This window comes from Triticum urartu, chromosome 5A (genome assembly GCF_056163025.1).
Source record: "Triticum urartu cultivar PI428250 chromosome 5A, HENAU_Tu73, whole genome shotgun sequence".
NCBI classification, from domain to species: domain Eukaryota; kingdom Viridiplantae; phylum Streptophyta; class Magnoliopsida; order Poales; family Poaceae; genus Triticum; species Triticum urartu.
Genome location: NC_141877.1, coordinates 632,859,016 through 632,878,768, shown reverse-complemented (window position 1 = coordinate 632,878,768; position 19,753 = coordinate 632,859,016). Strand labels below are relative to the sequence as shown.

At 47.7% G+C, this 19,753-nt stretch overlaps 3 protein-coding genes across 4 annotated transcripts; 2 read left to right on the top strand and 1 right to left on the bottom strand.

Moving 5' to 3' along the window:
* Window positions 1–464: 464 nt before the first annotated feature.
* On the top strand, window positions 465–1,980 carry LOC125533778 (uncharacterized). Of its 2 annotated transcripts, XM_048697133.2 has the most exons (4): window positions 466–709; window positions 856–945; window positions 1,043–1,272; window positions 1,385–1,980. In XM_048697133.2, the coding sequence occupies exons 1-3, from the start codon at window positions 535–537 to the stop codon at window positions 1,258–1,260; spliced, it is 483 nt and encodes a 160-aa protein (XP_048553090.1). In that variant the 5' UTR covers window positions 466–534; the 3' UTR covers window positions 1,261–1,272; window positions 1,385–1,980. The 2 variants fall into 2 exon arrangements, with proteins under 2 accessions (XP_087381169.1, XP_048553090.1); XM_087525043.1 differs by lacking the exon at window positions 856–945 and having other exon boundaries at window positions 465–709; window positions 1,177–1,272.
* Window positions 1,981–12,151: 10,171 nt separating this feature from the next.
* Window positions 12,152–14,634, bottom strand: LOC125511237 (S-adenosyl-L-methionine-dependent methyltransferases superfamily protein). Its single transcript, XM_048676564.2, has 3 exons — window positions 14,452–14,634; window positions 14,204–14,369; window positions 12,152–13,231 (listed from the first exon to the last, which is right to left on the bottom strand). Exons 2-3 carry the CDS (start codon window positions 14,300–14,302, stop codon window positions 12,467–12,469), a joined length of 864 nt encoding a protein of 287 aa, XP_048532521.1. The 5' UTR covers window positions 14,303–14,369; window positions 14,452–14,634; the 3' UTR covers window positions 12,152–12,466.
* Window positions 14,635–14,665: 31 nt separating this feature from the next.
* Window positions 14,666–19,745, top strand: PTAC2 (plastid transcriptionally active 2). The gene is made up of 5 exons (XM_048702541.2): window positions 14,666–16,251; window positions 16,516–16,931; window positions 17,745–18,059; window positions 18,148–18,255; window positions 18,808–19,745. The coding sequence occupies exons 1-5, from the start codon at window positions 14,821–14,823 to the stop codon at window positions 19,145–19,147; spliced, it is 2,610 nt and encodes an 869-aa protein (XP_048558498.1). The 5' UTR covers window positions 14,666–14,820; the 3' UTR covers window positions 19,148–19,745.
* Window positions 19,746–19,753: the final 8 nt, after the last annotated feature.

Genomic DNA, 19,753 nt, shown 5'->3' with positions numbered 1-19,753 from the left:
CAAGGTGAACTCTCATGTACTTTTTCTTAAAGAGCTGAAATGAAATTAGGCACCTGTTGGTGGTTCAAAAAAACGTAGCACCCATCTTTAAAAAGCAAACCCAAAGCAGAGGAGATAAACTTGCAGGCGGGGACAGGCGGACATCCAATTAGCGATCTCTTCATGCACGCGCGTGCAATGCATGCAAGTATTATTAATCTTCATTTCTAACGGGAGGTCTCCGTCGTGTTTCCTCGCATCGCAGACAAAAGAGAGCAAATGGAGAGAGCACATGAAAGAATTACACTAGTAAAACTTAAAAGCAAACCACCTCCTGCTCTGTTTCTCGGCCTCACACTACGGAGAGAGAAAAGCGAGCAGTACGACCAGGAAAATCTTTGACCGCGGCGGCGTCCCCTGCCCGGCTATCCCTGCCTGCCCTCTCTCTCTCTCTCTGCGGTACAAGTAGGCGTGGGTCCTTCCTTCCTCTTCTTCTCAAACAACCAAACCCAGACGCTCCCTAACCCATCCAAAAGCCCCAGCGGCACGCAGACCATGGCGGGCCAGGAGGGGAAGGTTCTTGACGCACCAACGTCGCCGCCGCCCACGGAGACCATGGCGGGCCAAGACGCACCAAAGTCGCCGGCGCCGGCCGGGGGTGACACCGGCCGTGACCACCTCAAGCTTCCGTTGGCCACCGACCAGGATCCGGACGCCACGGTTCCTCAGGGTGAGTTCGACAACCCAAACATCCTTGATTCGTTCTGCATGCGCAGGCGGCGTCACCGTGGTCGATGTGTTTTCTCTCGGGTCCATGGAGTCGGGCATGTGTAAAAGGCACCATCTTTCTTTCTTTCTTTCTTTCTTTCTTTGCAGTCGGGTCTGGGGATGAGGAGCAGGAGACGCTTGTCCGTGGGAAAAAGAAGAACGTGGACGATCCATCCGGATCAGATGCTTCGGGATCCAGTAAGTTTCAATATTAAAAGACCTCTGCTCTTCGAATCCATGGCCGCCGGCGGCGGGCAAGTCTGAAAGCCACTTTTTTTCTCTTTATCCTTTGCAGCCAAGAAACACCGCGCCGCAGATCTGTCGCATGCCGCCACCGTTGAAGGCGCGGGAACATCGACTGGACTCGCCCCCAGCCCCCCACGCTCTTTCCTGCCTACGCCTTCCTTTCTCACGAGCCGTTTTCTGCAGCAGCAGGCGTCCGACCGCCACCACGCCGGCCGCCCGGAGGTACCACGGCGCCGGCCGGGGCAACAATATTCTTTGGACCCATGACCGAGGCGCAAGGTTAGAAACTTAGAATTCCTTCCATCAATGAAAAAAAGATTGCACTTTTTTGTGTGCTTGGGTCCTGATTACTTGCCTGGGTCCTAATTATGTATTTGCTCTTGTGCTCAAGATCATCTCTCGGAGGTGATGGATGACAAAGAATTTTTACTCCGCGCCGCCATCTCAAGCGAATGGAGGCCCAACAAGCCGCCCGTGCTCCCGCCAAACGACGCCAGCCGCTTGAAGAAATGCATGAGTGCAAGACGAACCCAGCAACCGTCGTGACCCTACCTAGTGAGCATATCTGCCTGTGCCACGCTTGCTATGAGGAATGACTGGCCGATCCCCTCAAGACCCCGTGCAAAGTTTGCTTTGCTGCAGTCGCTGCGCAAATAAAGCTCGATTAAGGTAATGCACAACAGATCTCAGCTTCAACGCGGCGAAGCATGTATCCCAAAGAGACAACCTTTCTATTCGGGTTCAACCAGTCTCGCGAATGTTTTACGCTCAATGGCGCAACCATCCAAGCATCGCCACCCCTACCACCCTTCGATGGTCAATTTCTTGCCTTTGCTAATGCAACCATCTCAGTGTTGGTGTCCAGTTAGCAAAGCTAGCCTGACACGCACCACTCAGCACCTTGGCTTTGTGGCCACGATTATTAATAAGATCTCTTTATATAGTTTTGTTTTGTTGCGACACCCGTCAGAGCTCAGCACCCTGCCTTTGCAGCCACGATCATCAATAAGATCTCTTTGTATAGTTTTGTTTTGTTGCTTCGACAAAACCTTTTTTTAACTACAGAGAATTAAAATAACTATTTTACACTAAACATTCATAACTCTGCCTATGTTGTCTCAACATAGCCGGTCCCAAGCCCGGATAAAGGAGGAGGGTTGTGATAGGCTTGGCGAGCCAACGTAAAAACTCAGCCACTCTTATGGAGATGAAACCCAAAAGATTTTCGTTGGGGCGTAACCCTCTCAGCGACGCGCTACATCGGAACCCGGGTGTGGTGGAAAATGGGCAAGGGCCGGGCCGTCACCCCCAAGGTGGCGCGCTGTATCTTGATCCGGATACGGTGGCAAGTGAGCGAGAATCGGGTCGTCGCATCCTTAGTGGCGCGCTACATCGGCGCCCGGATGTAGTGGAAAATGGGCAAGGGTCTTCGCATTTGACTCGACGAGTGCGAAGGGTAAGGAAGCTAGCCGAGCCTAGGAGGATTCGCTTAGGTAGCTGGAACATAGGGTCTTTGACAGGAAAGCTTCGGGAGCTAGTTGATGCAGCGGTGAGGAGAGGTGTTGATATCCTTTGCGTCCAAGAAATCAAATGGAGAGGACAGAAGGCGAAGGAGGTGGAGATACCGGCTTCAAGCTGTGGTACACAGGGACGGCTGCAAACAGAAATGGCGTAGGCATCTTGATCAACAAGAGCCTCAAGTATGGAGTGGTAGACATCAAGAGACGTGGGGACCGGATTATCCTGGTCAAGCTGGTAGTTGAGGACTTGGTTCTCAATGTTATCAGCGCGTATGCCCCGCAAGTAGGCCACAATGAGAACACCAAGAGGGAGTTCTGGGAAGGCCTGGAAGACATGGTTAGGAGTGTACCGATTGGTGAGAAGCTCTTCATAGGAGGAGACCTCAATGGCCACGTGGGTACATCTAACACAGGTTTTGAAGGGGCGCACGGGGGCTTTGGCTATGGCATCAGGAATCAAGAAGGAGAATATGTCTTAAGCTTTGCTCTAGCCTACAACATGATTGTAGCTAACACCCTCTTTAGAAAGAGAGAATCACATCTGGTGACTTTTAGTAGTGTCCAACACTCTAGCCAGATTGATTTCATCCTCTCGAGAAGAGAAGATAGGCGTGCATGCCTAGACTGTAAGGTGATACCTGGAGAGAGTGTTGTACCCCAGCATAAGCTGGTGGTTGCTGACTTCCGCTTTCGGATTCGTGTCCAGCGGGATAAGCGTGCCAAAGTCGCTAGAACGAAGTGGTGGAACCTCAAGGGGGAGGTAGCTCTAGCGTTCAAGGAGAGGGTCATTAAGGAGGGCCCTTGGGAGGAAGGAGGAGATGCGAACAATGTGTGGACGAAGATGACGACTTGCATTCGTAAGGTGGCCTCGGAGGAGCTTGGAGTGTTCAAGGGAAGGAGAAGCGAAGATAAGGATACCTGATGGTGGAATGATGATGTCCAGAAGGCGATTAAAGAGAAGAAAGATTGCTTCAAACGCCTATACCTGGATAGGAGTGCAGACAACATAGAGAAGTACAAGATGGCGAAGAAGGCCGCAAAGCGAGCTGTTGGTGAAGCAAGGGGTCGGGCATATGAGGACCTCTACCAACGGTTAGACACGAAGGAAGGTGAAAGGGACATCTATAAGATGGCCAAGATCCGAGAGAGGAAGACGAGGGATATTGGCCAAGTCAAATGCATCAAGGACAGAGCAGGCCAACTCTTGGTGAAGGACGAGGAGATTAAGCATAGATGGCGGGAGTACTTCGACAAGCTGTTCAATGGGGAGAATGAGAGTTCTACCATTGAACTGGACGACTCCTTTGATGAGACCAGCATGCGTTTTGTGCGGCGAATCCAGGAGTCTGAGATCAAGGAGGCTTTAAAAAGGATGAAAGGAGGCAAGGCGATGGGCCCTAATTGTATCCCCATTGAGGTGTGGAAAGGTCTCGGGGACATAGCGATAGTATGGCTAACCAAGCTTTTCAACCTCATTTTTCAGGCAAACAAGATGCCAGAAGAATGGAGACGGAGTATATTAGTACCAATCTTCAAGAACAAGGGGGATGTTCAGAGTTGTACTAATTACCGTGGAATTAAACTGATGAGCCATACAATGAAGCTATGGGAGAGAGCCATTGAGCACCGCTTAAGAAGAATGACAAGCGTGACCAAAAATCAGTTTGGTTTCATGCCTGGGAGGTCGACTATGGAAGCCATTTTCTTGGTACGACAACTTATGGAGAGATATAGGGAGCAAAAGAAGGACTTGCATATGGTGTTCATTGACTTGGAGAAGGCCTATGATAAGATACCGCGGAATGTCATGTGGTGGGCCTTGGAGAAACACAAAGTCCCAACAAAGTACATTACCCTCGTCAAGGACATGTACGATAATGTTGTGACAAGTGTTCGAACAAGTGATGTCGACACTGATGACTTCCCGATTAAGATAGGACTGTATCAGGGGTCAGCTTTGAGCCCTTATCTTTTTGCATTGGTGATGGATGAGGTCACAAGGGATATACAAGGAGATATCCCATGGTGTATGCTCTTTGCGGATGATGTAGTGCTAGTTGACGATAGTCGGACGGGGGTAAATAGGAAGTTAGAGTTATGGAGACAAACCTTGGAATCGAAAGGGTTTAGGTTTAGTCGAACTAAAACCGAGTACATGATGTGCGGTTTCAGTGCTACTAGGTGTGAGGAGGAGGTTAGCCTTGATGGCCAGGTGGTACCTCAGAAGGACACCTTTCGGTATTTGGGGTCAATGCTGCAGGAGGATGGGGGTATTGATGAAGATGTGAACCATCGAATCAAAGCCAGATGGATGAAGTGGCGCCAAGCTTCTGGCATTCTCTGTGACAAGAGACTGCCACAAAAGCTAAAAGGCAAGTTCTACAGGACAGCGGTTCGACCCGCAATGTTGTATGGTGCTGAGTGTTGGCCGACTAAAAGGCGATATGTTCAACAGTTAGGTGTGGCGGAGATGCGTATGTTGAGATGGATGTGTGACCACACGAGGAAGGATCGAGTCCGGAATGATGATATACGAGATAGAGTTGGGGTAGCACCAATTGAAGATAAGCTTGTCCAACATCGTCTGAGATGGTTTGGGCATATTCAACGCAGGCCTCCAGAAACTCCGGTGCATAGTGGACGGCTAAAGCGTGCGGAGAATGTTAAGAGAGAATGGGGTAGACCGAATTTGACATGGGAGGAGTCCGTTAAGAGAGACCTGAAGGATTGGAGTATTACCAAAGAGCTAGCTATGGACAGGGATGCGTGGAAGCTTGTTATCCATGTGCCAGAGCCATGAGTTGGTTGCGAGATCTTATGGATTTCACCTCTAGCCTATCCCAATTTATTTAGGACTAAAGGCTTTGTTGTTGTTGTTGTACACTAAACATTCATACTTGTTTAAAGTTATATTACCATAGCGTCATCTTCGTTCTATTTCATAGTTGGCATAATTAACCACATAACAATGTTGTTAAATAATAATTATTGTGTTCGTTGTTATACGACCGCCATGCATATTATTGATAAATTTGCTTCCCCTAAATTTAAACTTTAGGCCGTCATAAATTTTTTGAATTAATTTTTGCTAATTAAATAGATTACGTGGTCCATAGATATATTTTGTGTGTCTATACATGTGTCCATGTATATCTAAATATTATTAATTATGATGGTAGATATCTCTAAAGTGCACCGTCTAACCAATAGCTTAATACTCCCTCCGTTCCTAAATATTTGTCTTTTTAGAGATTTCAAATGGACTATCAAGTACAGATGTATATAGACATATTTTAGAGTGTAAATTCACTCATTTTGTTCCGTATGTAGTCACTTGTTGAAATTTCTAGAAAGACAAATATTTAGGAACAGAGGGAGTAGTAGTTTCTAGTACCAGGTATAAATTGTGTCACTCGTAAATAGGTCGTGGGAGTTGGGTTCAGTGATGATACGTTAAAAACATGTGCATGTTTTATTTGGAATTGCAACAACTTTTTTATAATAATCACCGACTAATATAAATATGGTGTCAACTCTAATTTTGTGTACATACTATATTTGATAATTTATACGTGTTATACAAGAGCTCCTACTAGTCTCACACAACCAAACTAAACTCACCGTCAAGCTTAGATTGATTTTTTGCGTAGTACACACTATTAATCTGTGGTGTGGACTTACTACTGCATATTAAAATTCTTTACCACATATTCAATAGAAAATTTCAATGTAATGGATAACTGTATAGTGATTACTAGTATAATTTACTATTTTAGACCCTCCTTCTCTTGGGGTCCGGGACGGTTGCCATTTTTTTTTCAGGCTTATGGACTGGACCTGGGATCTTCCTACATCCAGAGGTGCATCCCCTTTCTTCATGACGTCCGGAAGAAAAGAACAACAGCTATAACAAGCTAGTGTTTGATCTTACCCTAGCTCGCTTAGTTTTCAGATCATTATGATTTTTTCGCACTTGTACACTATGATGGATTCTTTTACGAGACTTGGTCTTGTCTATCATTGGTCATCGGAGATTAAATGCAACTTAAAATTCAGCGTGAAGGTCTGAGATTGCTGATCGCGACTTCAATGTGGTACTTTCGTTGTTCCAGTGTACGATATGACATTTGATTATAATATAGTGCATTCATTGTGGATAAACACTTCTCTATTGCGCCTTCTTTGTCAACAAGCCAGGAAAGGTGGAATGAGGGTAAAGATATATATGCCTGCATCTAGCTCCCATAGTGTGGCCATGACAATGGTCGACCATACGGTGGGAAGCTAAGGCCGGGCTACGGCGAGGTGTCGTAGGGGTGAGAAGGGGTTAGCGGTGTCGAGCGGTGCGAAATTGAGGCGGTCCGGACTCGGAGGTGGTAATTGGCAGTGGTGGTAGGAGGATACGTGCGTCCTAAAATGTCCCCAACCTCCAAATATGAAAGCTAAGGGAGGTATTACAATGCACTCTAGAAATTGTGATGATGGAGTCGCAATAGACGACCTGCTAGACGGACATTTTGAGCAAAAGCGTCAATTCAGAAGGTTATTATGGAGTTTGGGACCATATAACAACTCTGCTAGAGTTGGTTTAACACCGGCACCCGCATCTACATCTCCTATCTTAGTGCACTACTGCCCACCTGCTCATCTCGCCGCCCTCATCCCATCCACATCAGGTTCTACCTCAAGTCCCGCCACTCAACCCACTTAGGTTGTTCCAAGGTTATTGCATAAAAATAGTAGGCACGAATTTGGTCACCTACATTAGGTAGGGCAGAATTTGGCCTATTTGGTTGCCTGGGTCGCATGCACTTCATGGCCCGCACAAACCTCAAAGCAGGCGTAGGCCTGGGTCTGGAGGAACAGCCGAATCGGACGTTTTTTGCGAGCCAGGCTCGCTCGAGCCACGCATGGCGAGCGCCTGCATGCCTGGGGAAGCGCAGGAGAAGATGTGACGGCCCATAAATCCCCATGCCCCCTCCCGTCACCATCCTCGCCAGTTCACACCCATTCCCTCTCGCACCTCACCGCCCGTTCAGTTTCTCTGATGGCCACGTCGCCATCTCGCCATGCCCCACCCACTCCCGTCATCGCTGACAGCAATCCCATCCAAGAGAGGTGGATTGCCGGCCTCTTCACAGCCAGAGTAGATATGGCGGCGGTACTGTGAGCTTCCTACCCTTTCTGCACCATGCCGCAACCCCGAGCCAATGCAGCTACGGTGCCGGCCATGAGGAGGGTGCACGGGACTCTATCGGGTTCTACGTGCATATCAGTGACCAGGAGGACATCTCCATGCTCATCATCCCGCGTAAATTCAGGGCGGCGATGAAGCAATGGCTGGTCAGCGGCCCTCCTCACGTCATCAGCCTCTCCGCCAACAAGTGGTGCGAGTTTTGAGTCCATGTGCAGATGTTCAAGGGGCAAATGGTGCTGGGGCACTGCTAGGAGTACTTCTGCGACCCGCACAAGATCGTCCCCGGCGACCTTGTCGTCTTCAAGCTCTCCGGCCTGGGGCTGAAGGTGCAGATCTTCAACGCCAATAGCTCCAACATCTGCATTGTCCGGTGCTCGAAGCACAGCTGCGTTGGCGATAGCACTCAGGCCCTCTAGTTCATTTGTCAAGTCTGATCTCTCATGCTCGTAGTCATAACTGAAGTAGTGTAGGTTTGAACTGAAGCCCGATCGTCTCTTTTGCTGTGAACTTGTGTATATTTTGCCCAAGGAGCAACATCCTCGGGTCCAGCAGGGGCATGGGATGCCCTGCTGTTTAAACTTATGCCTAGTAGCTTATGATCCGCTTGTTCCTTGCTTTATTTTTGCTTTGTTCTTGTTGTTTTTCTGATGCTGTTGATCATAGTGTGTTGTGTGTGCGTTGTGTGCTGTTAAATGGGTGATAAGTCCACCACATTTGAAAGGGGTGAGCAGATCAAGAACTTGCACACAATCAAACAGCTGTGCTTTGCATCTGCTCACACCCGAAGCACAAACACATGCAAGTAAACAACATGCACCCAACTGGGCCTTGATGCAATGCAGGCCACCAATCAACATGCATATGTTGTTTTTTGCCTGCAATGCTCAACCAGGCCCAACTGCTGGGATAAATATGCAAAGTGGCAAAAAACAGTGCAAGTAACCAAATGCGTCCTAGGTACTTCTGCCTTAAAAATGTTGATCCACCATTGCCTTGGAATAAACATCCAAACAGTAAATCTAGTAGAGTCACCATATTTGCAGCCTTCGAAACACTATGGAGGGCGCTCCATAATTTTTTTGGAGGCTGTCGAGGTAATGCGCAAAATTAGAATCGCCATAAACGGAGCCTCCAATTATTCCATGCGATTAGGACCCATTTGTCACTAGCTAATAAATATTCGTACCCATCTCATCAATGAACAATTTAATCTATGATTTCAACTATGAATTTAACAAGCTAAACTAAAATACAACTAAACTGGTAAGTTAACATCTATTTTATTCTTGCTCTTCCTTCGTTTGGAAGTGACCTTGTAGGAGAGGGATGCTTTGGCTGCTGCCACTTCCATGGTCACACGGTCTATGTACGCTTGTGTGTCCTCGACGCAGGAGAAGGCCATATATTTTCTAGTCCTCCATGAGCGTGACATCTCTTTCTACTAAGGAGGTATTGTCTCACATGGGCAAAGTAGAGGTGGGCGGTGGGGAGGTGCCTGGACCCAAACAATCGATTCAACAAGAACAAGCGCCTCACCCTTGACCCACTCGGATCACCGTCAGGACCTCTCCCAGAACTTCCTTTTAGCATTATTCTCTTCAGCCTCACTGGGGAAGGGTCCACGAGGAGGGCTAGGCCATTGCGACATGGCAGATGGGAGTGAGTGTGGCAGCGATATGAAGATGTGTGATCAGTGGTGCTGGTGAACAGGGAAGGCGAGGGTGTTATATACCATCGGAGGGCGTGCTCCAACAGGAAACTATGTCTAAATTAATTGGTGCACTTAGGTGGGAAATGGGTGCACGAGTGGAGACACGCGATGGGGAACATTAATGGGCGCTCTTCTCGATGAAAAAACATGCAACTGCGCCATTGAGAGAAGTGAAAGCAGGAGTCATACAGATGGTTGCGCCATTGCCAGGAATGGAAGTGAGAGGCAGAAAACATGTCGCGCAGACAGTTGGATATGAAGCTCGGCCCCCAAGCCTCCAGATTTGGCGGCTCGCGAGCTTGATTTGGAGTGGACTCCAAAAATTATGGAGGCTAAGATCGGCACGACGACTACATTAGAAATGTTTTGGGCCCTCAAATGTCAGATAGTCGGTGCAGTGATAGGCCAAATATGGGGAAACAGGGTTTGTGAGCTCGAGCTCACATGATCCCGGATGAACAGTAAAATCCCAAAAAATAGTAAAAAAAAATTCATTCTTTTGGCAAGAAACATTGATGTTTTTCTACACTCATGCAAATTTTCATGGCAAAATCACATCTGTGGAGCTGTGGGAAAAAAAACAAAATCGATGCTCCAAAAGGAGTATTTGGAAGCATTTTGGAGCATCAATTTTGTCCTTTTGTGCACACCTCCACGAATGTGATTCCGTCGCCAAAATTTGCACGCTTGTAGAAAAAACACCAATGTTTCTTGCTAAAAAAAAGTTCAGAACTTTTTGATTTTTTACTACTTTTTTGGATTTACTGTTCATCCAAAATTATGTGAGCTCGAGCTCACAATAGCACTTACGCAAATATGGCAACTATTCTAGAGTTATTCTAACTAGACTCCCACGATATTCCAATTTTCTTTGAATTAAACCAATTTCTTAGGTGGTTAGATAATTTCTCGTGTGTTGCAATTGGGGCGTAAATATTCTATCAGGTTGACTAGTGATACCTACCCATATTAATGCGATTGCATGGAAAATAGGATTTAATACCTTTTGGTTATTATTATTGACTTATCAAAGAAAATAAATTTTTTATTTGTTACATCAATAAGATATGGTGTAATTGAGGCGGGTTTTTGATGAAAAAACAGATGTGAGAAAAAAAATCAAAACATAAAGATGAGGGGAAGCATGTAATGTTTGACGAAGGACGACTGGACGACAGAATCTTACATATTTTTTAAATAGTACGTATATATTATATATTATTATATTAGACGCCGCTAACTGCCACACGTGTGGCATATAAGACATGCGCCCACACACTGTGTGTGGTGTGAATAGGAGGCAGCCCACACGGGCTGTGTGTGGGCAGACATTGGAATTGCCCACACGTGTGGGCGCGGCTACTTCGTGCCACACGCCCAACAAGTACTACTCATCTTCACCCCATGCGTGTGGCACGAAGCAAAAATGCCCACACGTCCTGAGCAGCTACGTTAGGTACCTCACGGGATGACTATTTAGTTGCCATCCTGGTTGGCAGATGTAGTTATCCGGGATGGCAAGTGTAGTTGTAAAAGCATGACAACTCTATCTGTTTTGGTTAATTATAGTTGCCATGTCTAATTTATGGTAGTTGCCGCGTGTAATCAAACCGTAGTTGCCGTGTGTGATTAACTACTTGTCACATATGGTCAAAACAGTAGTTGCCATGTGTGTTTACCTAGTTGCCACGTGTGGTCCAACCATAGTTGACATGTATTGTTAATCACAATTGTCATGTGTGTTTATCTGGTTGCCACATACGCACAACTGCAGTTGCCGTGTAGCAAAGAATCACAGTTGCCATGTGTGTGTACCGAGTTGCCACGTTCGCGTAACTGCAGTTGCCGTGTAGCAGAGAATCACAGTTGCCGTGTGTGTACCGAGTTGCCACATTCGCGTAACTGCAGTTGCCGTCCACAACATAGGAGTGTCGTGTGGGCAAAAAACAGTTCGCCCACACGCGCATGACCTAGATGGTGGCTGTGTGGGCAGAAACTAGTTCGCCCACACAACGCAGATGGCAAACAGCGTGGTGCGGGCGTGTGGGCAAACTTTCCAACGCCCACACACCAGCCCCATCCTACGTGGCACAAAAAATCAACCTTTTTCGTGCCAAGATTCGTGCAAAAGGCACTGGACGACGATCCAGGCATGTGGACGAGTTGGGGAACGCCCACACGTGTGGGCGTTAGACTTTTCGTATTATATTATATTATAAACAAGAGAGGATCCAACTCTGCTAAAATTAACTTGATCTCTTGCATAATTTGTTTTGTTTTCTACCGGCTATGGAAGAAAATAAATCTTCTTGAACAACCATTTTGTTGTAACTCTAGACATTTACTCCTTGCTGAAGTTTCTGTGATCGATCAGGTTTAGTAAATATGATCTGTTCAAAAATTAGTAGTGTACTCACTCGCAAGAGGAAAGCTCATGGCAGATTTAACTCCTCCAAGTCCACTACATCTGTTCGAAGCTGCATGTAGACACGACAGTGCATCCGATCCAAGCTCATAAAATTCACCACCAATTACCTCAAACATATCTATCAAAACAAATGACGCGACCAGAGAACAAACCCAGATGCATCTTCCTGGGTATATAGGAGCAAGCATACCATCATACTGCTAAACAGACATCAAATTTTTTTGAACGTAGCTAACATTGCACAGATCCAGAAGTTGCGCTGAACTTCTCTCTGCAAGACAAAGTCGCAATTTAACAGCATATGACACATTCACGAAGGCAACAGATTCATTCATCATAGCACATATACACACTAACACGCATGGTGCCAACATAATAAGACAGCTGTTTTACCGACAAGAGAAAGTATGGTATGTTTCAACTACGATAGGTTGGGTTGCTCATTGGATCATATAGCTAAGTTCACCATGTCAGTCTGGTTTGTGTTCTCAGAGGACAGGCAGGTCTGAACTCCACAGTAACACCTCATTCAGACACTTTTACACATTACCGCCAAATTTCGCAAAGGTTTCCTTGCTTTGATATATTTCATGATAGGAGGGTCCAAACTGATGAGGTCAAGAACTGCCAGCGTTCTTATGCCAAAAGGATTTGAAAGGCAACTGTGAAAGCCACGACTCGGCACGTGGAGATCTACCGGACTGAGAAGCATTTGCGCCAGCAGCAGCATCTTGCCAGAACTTAAGAACATAAAGGCTCTCCTCGTCAGTACACCTCTTCAACAGAACACGTGACGCGAACCCCTTCTCGTTCATCAAATGGCATATGCCCAAAGGATCATTATCTTCAAGGGCAATCATGTAGAGACACCCTTTTTCTGACAGCAGCTCACGCACCGCAGGGAGAATCCGATCGATCACTTGGCGCCCATTCAACCCTCCAGCCCAAGATGAAGCAATGCCCTTCATCCCGATTTCTTCCTCTGGTGTTGGCACATAAGGAGGGTTCACAACAACCACATCAACCATGCCAGCCAGACGTTTCTCAAGTCCTGACACGATATCAGTAGCAATAACATCTGCATGAACACCATGGGCTTCAAGTGTTGCTTGAGTTGTCTCCACGGCATGTTGGTTGATGTCTGTTGCTAGGTACTGGGTTCCAGAGCCTAATTGCCTGAGCATGATGGCTAGAGAAGTGATGACATAGCCACTGCCACATCCTACTTCCATGCATAAACTCGGCTGTAGCGTCAGAAGTTGAGCTTTGTCAGAGAGCAGCGCATCAACAAGGGCAAAGGAATCATCACATGGTTCATAAACTTCCGGATGGCCTGCGACAAGCTGAATCTGGGCAGTGTTCAATGTCCTTGCTGATGCAGACTGAAAAAAAAGCAAAATTAGCATCAAATACTCCTAGCCAACACATTATCTGAAAGAAATATTGGTATGTACTTTAATTTAAAATCTTTTCAAAATTAGAAGAATGGGGAGAACTCTATGACAGAAAAAGTACAAAATACATCTTTTGTAGAGGGATGCCTTACTTTAAGGCCTATTTATCAAGAAATATATTTTATTGCCTTAAACTGAAGAGCCGCCTTGGGATGTACTTCATGTTCACTCTATCATAATAACCCATGCTCATCCAAAATTAACAACTCATATTTCGAATATCTTCAGGACAATATTTGTTCCCCTGCGATAAATCCACACATCCCTCCACTATGGCACAATAAATAAATTTGCTAGAGAAATTTCATTGGCAAGTCCAGATTGATGAGAGGGGAAGCAAACAGGATAAGACATAGGTGACACTACACGAACAAGGAACGAAGTAGACTGAAAACCAAGAAGAGAAACATTTGATAGTTCCAGTACAACTCATTGGCAATGGGGTCAGTATCAGGGTCAGCTATGGTAAGGGTACAGATAAGATAAGTGTGATGTTGTGAAGAAACAGTTGCAGCTGGACTTAGGTAGGCTATCACAACAAGGCAAACTATCTGATGTGCTTTTGAGGAGTACTAGAACAAAACCCACTTGTTATCTAACATTATCTTTTTTTAGCCATAGCAGCAAAAAGGGCTTGCTGGATTTAACAAATATTCCTAGAGCAAACCAGATTCCACAGCACAAGACAGGACGGAAGTACCATCCAATCTCCTCGTATTCTTAAAGAGGAACCCGCAGATGATTCTGAAACCGCATTCAAGCTCACGGGGTTTGATGTGATCGACGGTTGGACGGCCGCCTACGGGATTACTCAGTATCCATCGATCGAGAAGAGGATGTCCTGATCTAATCATCTAAGGCAAATAAAGCAAGGCGGGAGGGTGGGGAGAGCGGGCTGACCTTGCCCCTCTTGGGGAGGGTCCTGAGGTCGCAGCTGGCGGAGAGCTCCGCGAGCTTCCCCTCCACGGCCGACACCGCCGCGCCGTCGCCCGCCGACATGGAGCACCAACCAGACCCGCGACAGACGAGGAGGACGCCCCCGCGGCAGGATCAAGACCGCCGGCCCCTGCAGCGCGAGCACGGAATCGCGCGATCAGAAACGTATCTGGAAACCTCCGAAACGCAATAGGGGGTGGGGGGAACCGAACCTGCCCGGAGGAGCAGCGCTAGGGCCGGAGGGCGCAGCGGTGGGAGGACGGCGCGGATCTAGCGTGGGGCGGCGGCGGCGGCGGCGGAGTCTAGTGCGGGAGGGCGGCGGCGTTGGGCGGGGGAGGGAGGGGGGCGGCCGCCATGCTGCTGTTTTGGATTTCTGTTCTGGACTTCTGGTCCAGGCCTCGTGGGGAACGGAACGGGTTAGGCTTAGCCTGTTACGGGTCGGACTCTCTTCCTCCTCCCGAGTCCCAAGCTGAGTGGAGTCTATCCACTTCGGCAGCGAGCGGAAAAATCTCTCCCCAGTGGTGAAATCCAAAACCCCCACTCCCCCTCGCCGGCCGCCGCCGCCGCCGCATGCTCCAAGCATGGCGCTCGTCTCCACCACCACCGTCGCCTCCTCCTCGTCCTACCACTGCGACCACCCGCTCCGCCCAGCCGCCGCCAGGAGCTGGTGCCGCCCCAGGAGCCGCGGCGGGGGCAGGCTGGCGGTGCTGGCGCGGGCGCGGGGCCAGCTGACGACCACGCCCAAGGAGGAGGCGGCCCCGCCGGCGGGGGCGGGGGAGCGGGGCAGGTACTCGTACGAGGTGGACTCGCTGATCGACCGGCTGAGCAACCTGGCGCCGCGGGGCTCCATCGCGCGCTGCCTCGAGACGGCCAAGCACCGGCTCACGCTGCAGGACTTCGCGGCGGTGTACCGCGAGTTCTCCCGCCGCGGCGACTGGCAGCGCTCCGTGCGCCTCTTCAAGTACATGCAGCGCCAGTCCTGGTGCCGCCCCGACGAGCACATCCACGCCATCGTCATCGGCGTGCTCGGCCGCCAGGGCCCCGCCCTCCTCGACAAGTGCCTCGAGGTCTTCCAGGACCTCCCCGCCGACGCCCGCACCGCGCTCTCCTACACCTCCCTCATCGCCGCCTACGCCCGCAACGCGCTCCACGAGGACGCCCGCGCCCTGCTCGACCAGATGAAGGCCCAGGGCGTGGCCCCCACCGCCGCCACCTACAACACCGTGCTCGCCGCCTGCGCCCGCGCCGCTGACCCGCCCGTCCCCTTCGACATGCTCCTCGGCCTCTTCGCCGAGATGCGCCACGACCCCTCCCCGGCCGTGCGCCCCGACCTCACCACCTACAACACGCTCCTCGCCGCCGCCGCCGTGCGCTCCCTCAGCGACCAGTCCGAGATGCTGCTGCGCACCATGCTCGAGGCTGGCATTATGCCGGACACCGCGTCCTACCGTTACATTGTGGATGCCTTTGCCAATGCCTGTGACCTCTCCCGTGTCGCCGAGCTGTTCCGTGAGATGGCCGACACAGGGCACACACCGGACCCCTCCGCGTATCTCGGGCTCATGGAGGCTCACACCCGGATTGGTGCCACCGCTGAAGCTGTGGCCGTGCTACGGCAGATGCAGGCTGATGGCTGTGCGCCCACGGCTGCGACATACCGTGTCCTGCTCGATCAGTATGGAAAACAGGGGAGGTTTGATGGCGTGCGTGAGCTCTTCCGTGAGATGAGAACGGCTGTACCTCCAGACACGGCCACCTACAATGTGCTCTTCAATGTATTCGGCGATGGCGGGTTTTTCAAGGAGGTGGTGGAGCTCTTTCACGATATGCTTCGCACAGGGATAGAACCTGACATGGAGACCTGTGAAGGTGTCTTGGCTGCGTGTGGTCAGGGTGGTCTCCATGAGGATGCAAGAGAAGTTCTTGACTACATAACCAAAGAAGGAATGGTGCCTACTGCAAAGGCCTACACTGGCCTAATTGAAGCCCTTGGTCATGCAGCTATGTATGAGGTCAGCCTACGAACCAAATACTGCTTTATAATATACTCCCTCCGTTCCTAAATACAGTACAAGTCTTTTTAGAGATTCCACTACAAACTACATACGGATGTATATAGACATATTTTAAAGTGTAGATTCACTCATTTTGCTCCGTATGTAGTCCATAGTGGAATCTCTACGAAGACTTATATTTAGGAACGGAGGGAGTATGAGTCACTCTTAAGATAACCCTTTTGTGATGCAAATCTAATATTTCATTGATCCTCTATCCAGGAGGCCTATGTTGCATTCAACATGATGACTGAAATCGGTAGCTTGCCAACCATAGAGACCTATAATTCTCTTGCAAATGTGTTTGCCAAGGGCGGGCTCTTCCGGGAGGCTGAGTCCGTCTTTTCTCGGATGACCAACAGTGCTGGCATTCAGAAAAGCAAAGATTCGTATGATGCCCTCATCGAAGCATACTGCCAGGGTTCACAGTTGGATGATGCAGTGAAGGCATACATGGAGATGCGCAAGTCTAGGTTTAACCCTGATGAACGCTCCCTTGAGGGAGTACTCAATGCCTACTGCATAGCGGGTGTTATAGATGAGAGCAAAGAGCAGTTTGAAGAGATCAGATCCAACATGACTATGCCTAGCATTATTGCTTATTGCATGATGTTGTCACTATATGCAAGGAACGACAGGTATTGGTCAAACAGAACTATTCGCCTTTATAATCTGTCAAACTTCTGCACTCCAACTTAACATTGCTGACTGATCATATGCAAGCATTGAGATGAAATCTGTGCCAATTATGTTTTACTATTTCTGTTAAAAGATGTACAAACTTTGGATCTTCAGTTAGATAAATCACAAAGCTGACCATCAACCTATGCCTCTAAGCAAGCGGACTGGCTCACTGGGCAATAGGACAAGAAGATCTACAAACTCTAGACGTTCAGTTAGAGTTGCCAGCCTTTTTTTTGAAGATTGCTAATCAAAACATAAATTCAAATGACCGGTATGCTGCTCCTATGTTCTTTCAGTTAATATGATATGGCATATGCATGTCATTCTGTACTAGGATATTTGTTGCTTGGATTTTTTACAGTCCTACTTACATTTTCAGAAGCTGTATAGTCCTTTAAAGTATTAACCATGGTCTTTGATGGGTTTGACTCCACAATTATTATGTGATCATGCACTTGAGTTTCCATAATGATTTGGGCTGGAATTTCTGCCCCTTTTTCTTGTGTTCTATTTCTGGTATTTATCATGCTTAAATTGTTTGGGTCTACTGATCTAGATTTGACCTGCATCATACAGGCAACATTGGCATATACATAGCCAGAAGTAAAATGATTGGATGCAGGCATAATTGTGTTTGTTGCAACTTACATCGACATAATCTATATCCAGAAGTGCCCTGAGATTTTTCTCTTTTTTTTTGCAGCCTACAGTTTTAACAAATGCTTCTAATGTGATATTATTGCAATGTGATCGATTTGTGATTTCAGGTGGGCTGATGCTTATGATTTGCTGGAAGAAATGAAAAAAAACCGTGCTAGTAATACACATCAAGTGATTGCTTCTATGATAAAAGGGGAGTATGATGATAGCTCTAATTGGCAAATGGTTGAATACGTCCTTGACAGCAGTAACTTGGAAGGATGTGACTACAGTTTACGATTTTTTAATGCTCTCCTTGATGCGCTTTGGTGGTTCGGCCAAAAAGCTCGGGCTGCAAGGGTTCTAGAGCATGCAGTAAGTTATGGGCTCTTCCCTGAATTATCCCGTGACACCAAGCTGGTCTGGTCTCTAGATGTACATAGGTAATGTGATTTCTAATTGCTGTTTTTTCATTTACTGGTCCAGTTTTATATTTGTCATCAGCCTTTACTAGGTTTGTTTACATTTCAGGATGTCAGTTGGTGGGGCATTAGTGGCTGTGTCAGTATGGCTCAATAAACTTTATGACAGACTAAAAAGAGAGAAAGACCTTCCCCAACTGGCCTCTGTTGTTGTATTGTAAGCTTTCTGCCTAAGTCAATGTTCCTTTCCTATTATCGTGTTCTGTTTCTGCTCTGGAATTGGTTTATTTTGATCGATGTGCTCACAAAAAGGAAGTATATCTTAAGCTGATGTGACCATGCTTTCTTCATAGAATTGGCAATGCTCCTGTCATTTTCCCGGGAAGCAATGCAGTGGTAGTTCTACTTGAATGAAGGGCTGCAGAAATAAAAGTAACATAGATATATATCATTTCCAGATGAAAAAGTTCGCAAAAAATAGAAGTTGATTTTAAGTTGCTTCAATAGATTTTAACTACTCCCTCCAATCTCAAAATGACGCGCTGCTTCAATACATTTTAAGCTGCTTCAGTAGTGTCAAAATACATCTTACATTATGGGACGGAGGGAGTACATCATTTCCGCAGAGCAAAGTTCCTTTGTAGTAGGAATCATTCAATATCGTTATAGATCGTCATGCCCATGGTTGGATTTTCATAGAAATAATTAACCTTTTGTAACAATATTTTTCTCTTGTCCTACTTTGGCCTGACAGTTTTTTTACTACCAGGAGGGGGGAAATGGAGAAAAGCACGGTCACAAGAGGACTGCCGATCTCAAAAGTTGTGTACTCCTTTCTCAACGACACGCTGTCTGCATCGTTCCATTACCCAAAATGGAACAAGGGGCGAGTCATATGCCTGAAGTCCCAGCTGAAAAAGCTGCAGGCGGCCATAGATTCCTCGAACGGAGCGGCCATCCCCGGCTTTGTCCACATGACTGACTCCCGCCTGCCGTCGCCTGGCTCGAAGGTATACACCCGGGAGCCCCAGGTTGAGAACGGCTCGGCCCATTCCACCGCTGAATCGTTGGTAGAAGAAGAAAAGGAGTCGGAACTCCTCGCGCTGTGAGCCCCGGGTTGCGGATACGGTATTATCTGGTTGTGAGCCAGGGGAAGATGAGGTGCAGGATAGCAGTTTTGGGGTTTGGGCATCCAGTCTGTTCAGCTCTTCACGCCTGTGCGGCAAGAATGACGATAGATACCATCCCTTTGCAGCGGCTTGCTTGCTTCAATTATACCCGGTGGGTGCTGCTGCTGAGAATTTCACGCATCTTGCCCAGAACCGCTGTACGTGCAAGAGCTCCTGACACCTTGGACAGTAGTGGACTTCAGGTTCATCTCAGGATTTAGCGCTCCGTAGGTAGGACCAGATTATGCATGTTTGTTTCTAGTAATAGTTGGCTCGCTTTCTCTATATCGACATCCCGTGCTTTCGATACAGCAAGCATGAACTTGTTTTTGGTTTCACCTGGGCAACGATGCCACACTGTAAAACATTTCTGGTGAGTCTCAGCGAAGCATTTCTGGCAGAGTAGACGCTAGGAGTTTTGTAGAACTGCATGATAACTGTTGTATGTAAGCTGCTGGAGTGCTGGTGTTTAAAAGTTTAAACATCTTGTAATACACATTTATTTAGACAATTTTGGTAAATCCTTTTGTTTTTGCAATGCACCTA

What these genes read in the sequence shown, in the direction of transcription:
- PTAC2 (XM_048702541.2), top strand. Translation starts at nt 14,821, where the DNA reads ATGGCGCTCGTCTCCACCACCACCGTCGCCTCCTCCTCGTCCTACCAC. An exon ending in CTATATGCAAGGAACGACAG is followed by an intron (nt 16,932 to 17,744) that starts GTATTGGTCAAA and finishes TTGTGATTTCAG; the next exon opens with GTGGGCTGATGCTTATGATT. An exon ending in TGGTCTCTAGATGTACATAG is followed by an intron (nt 18,060 to 18,147) that starts GTAATGTGATTT and finishes TTTACATTTCAG; the next exon opens with GATGTCAGTTGGTGGGGCAT.
- LOC125511237 (XM_048676564.2), bottom strand. Translation starts at nt 14,302, where the DNA reads ATGTCGGCGGGCGACGGCGCGGCGGTGTCGGCCGTGGAGGGGAAGCTC. An exon ending in CCCTCCCCAAGAGGGGCAAG is followed by an intron (nt 13,232 to 14,203) that starts GTCAGCCCGCTC and finishes CTTTTTTTTCAG; the next exon opens with TCTGCATCAGCAAGGACATT.
- LOC125533778 (XM_048697133.2), top strand. Translation starts at nt 535, where the DNA reads ATGGCGGGCCAGGAGGGGAAGGTTCTTGACGCACCAACGTCGCCGCCG. An exon ending in GGACGCCACGGTTCCTCAGG is followed by an intron (nt 710 to 855) that starts GTGAGTTCGACA and finishes CTTTCTTTGCAG; the next exon opens with TCGGGTCTGGGGATGAGGAG. An exon ending in ATCAGATGCTTCGGGATCCA is followed by an intron (nt 946 to 1,042) that starts GTAAGTTTCAAT and finishes TATCCTTTGCAG; the next exon opens with CCAAGAAACACCGCGCCGCA.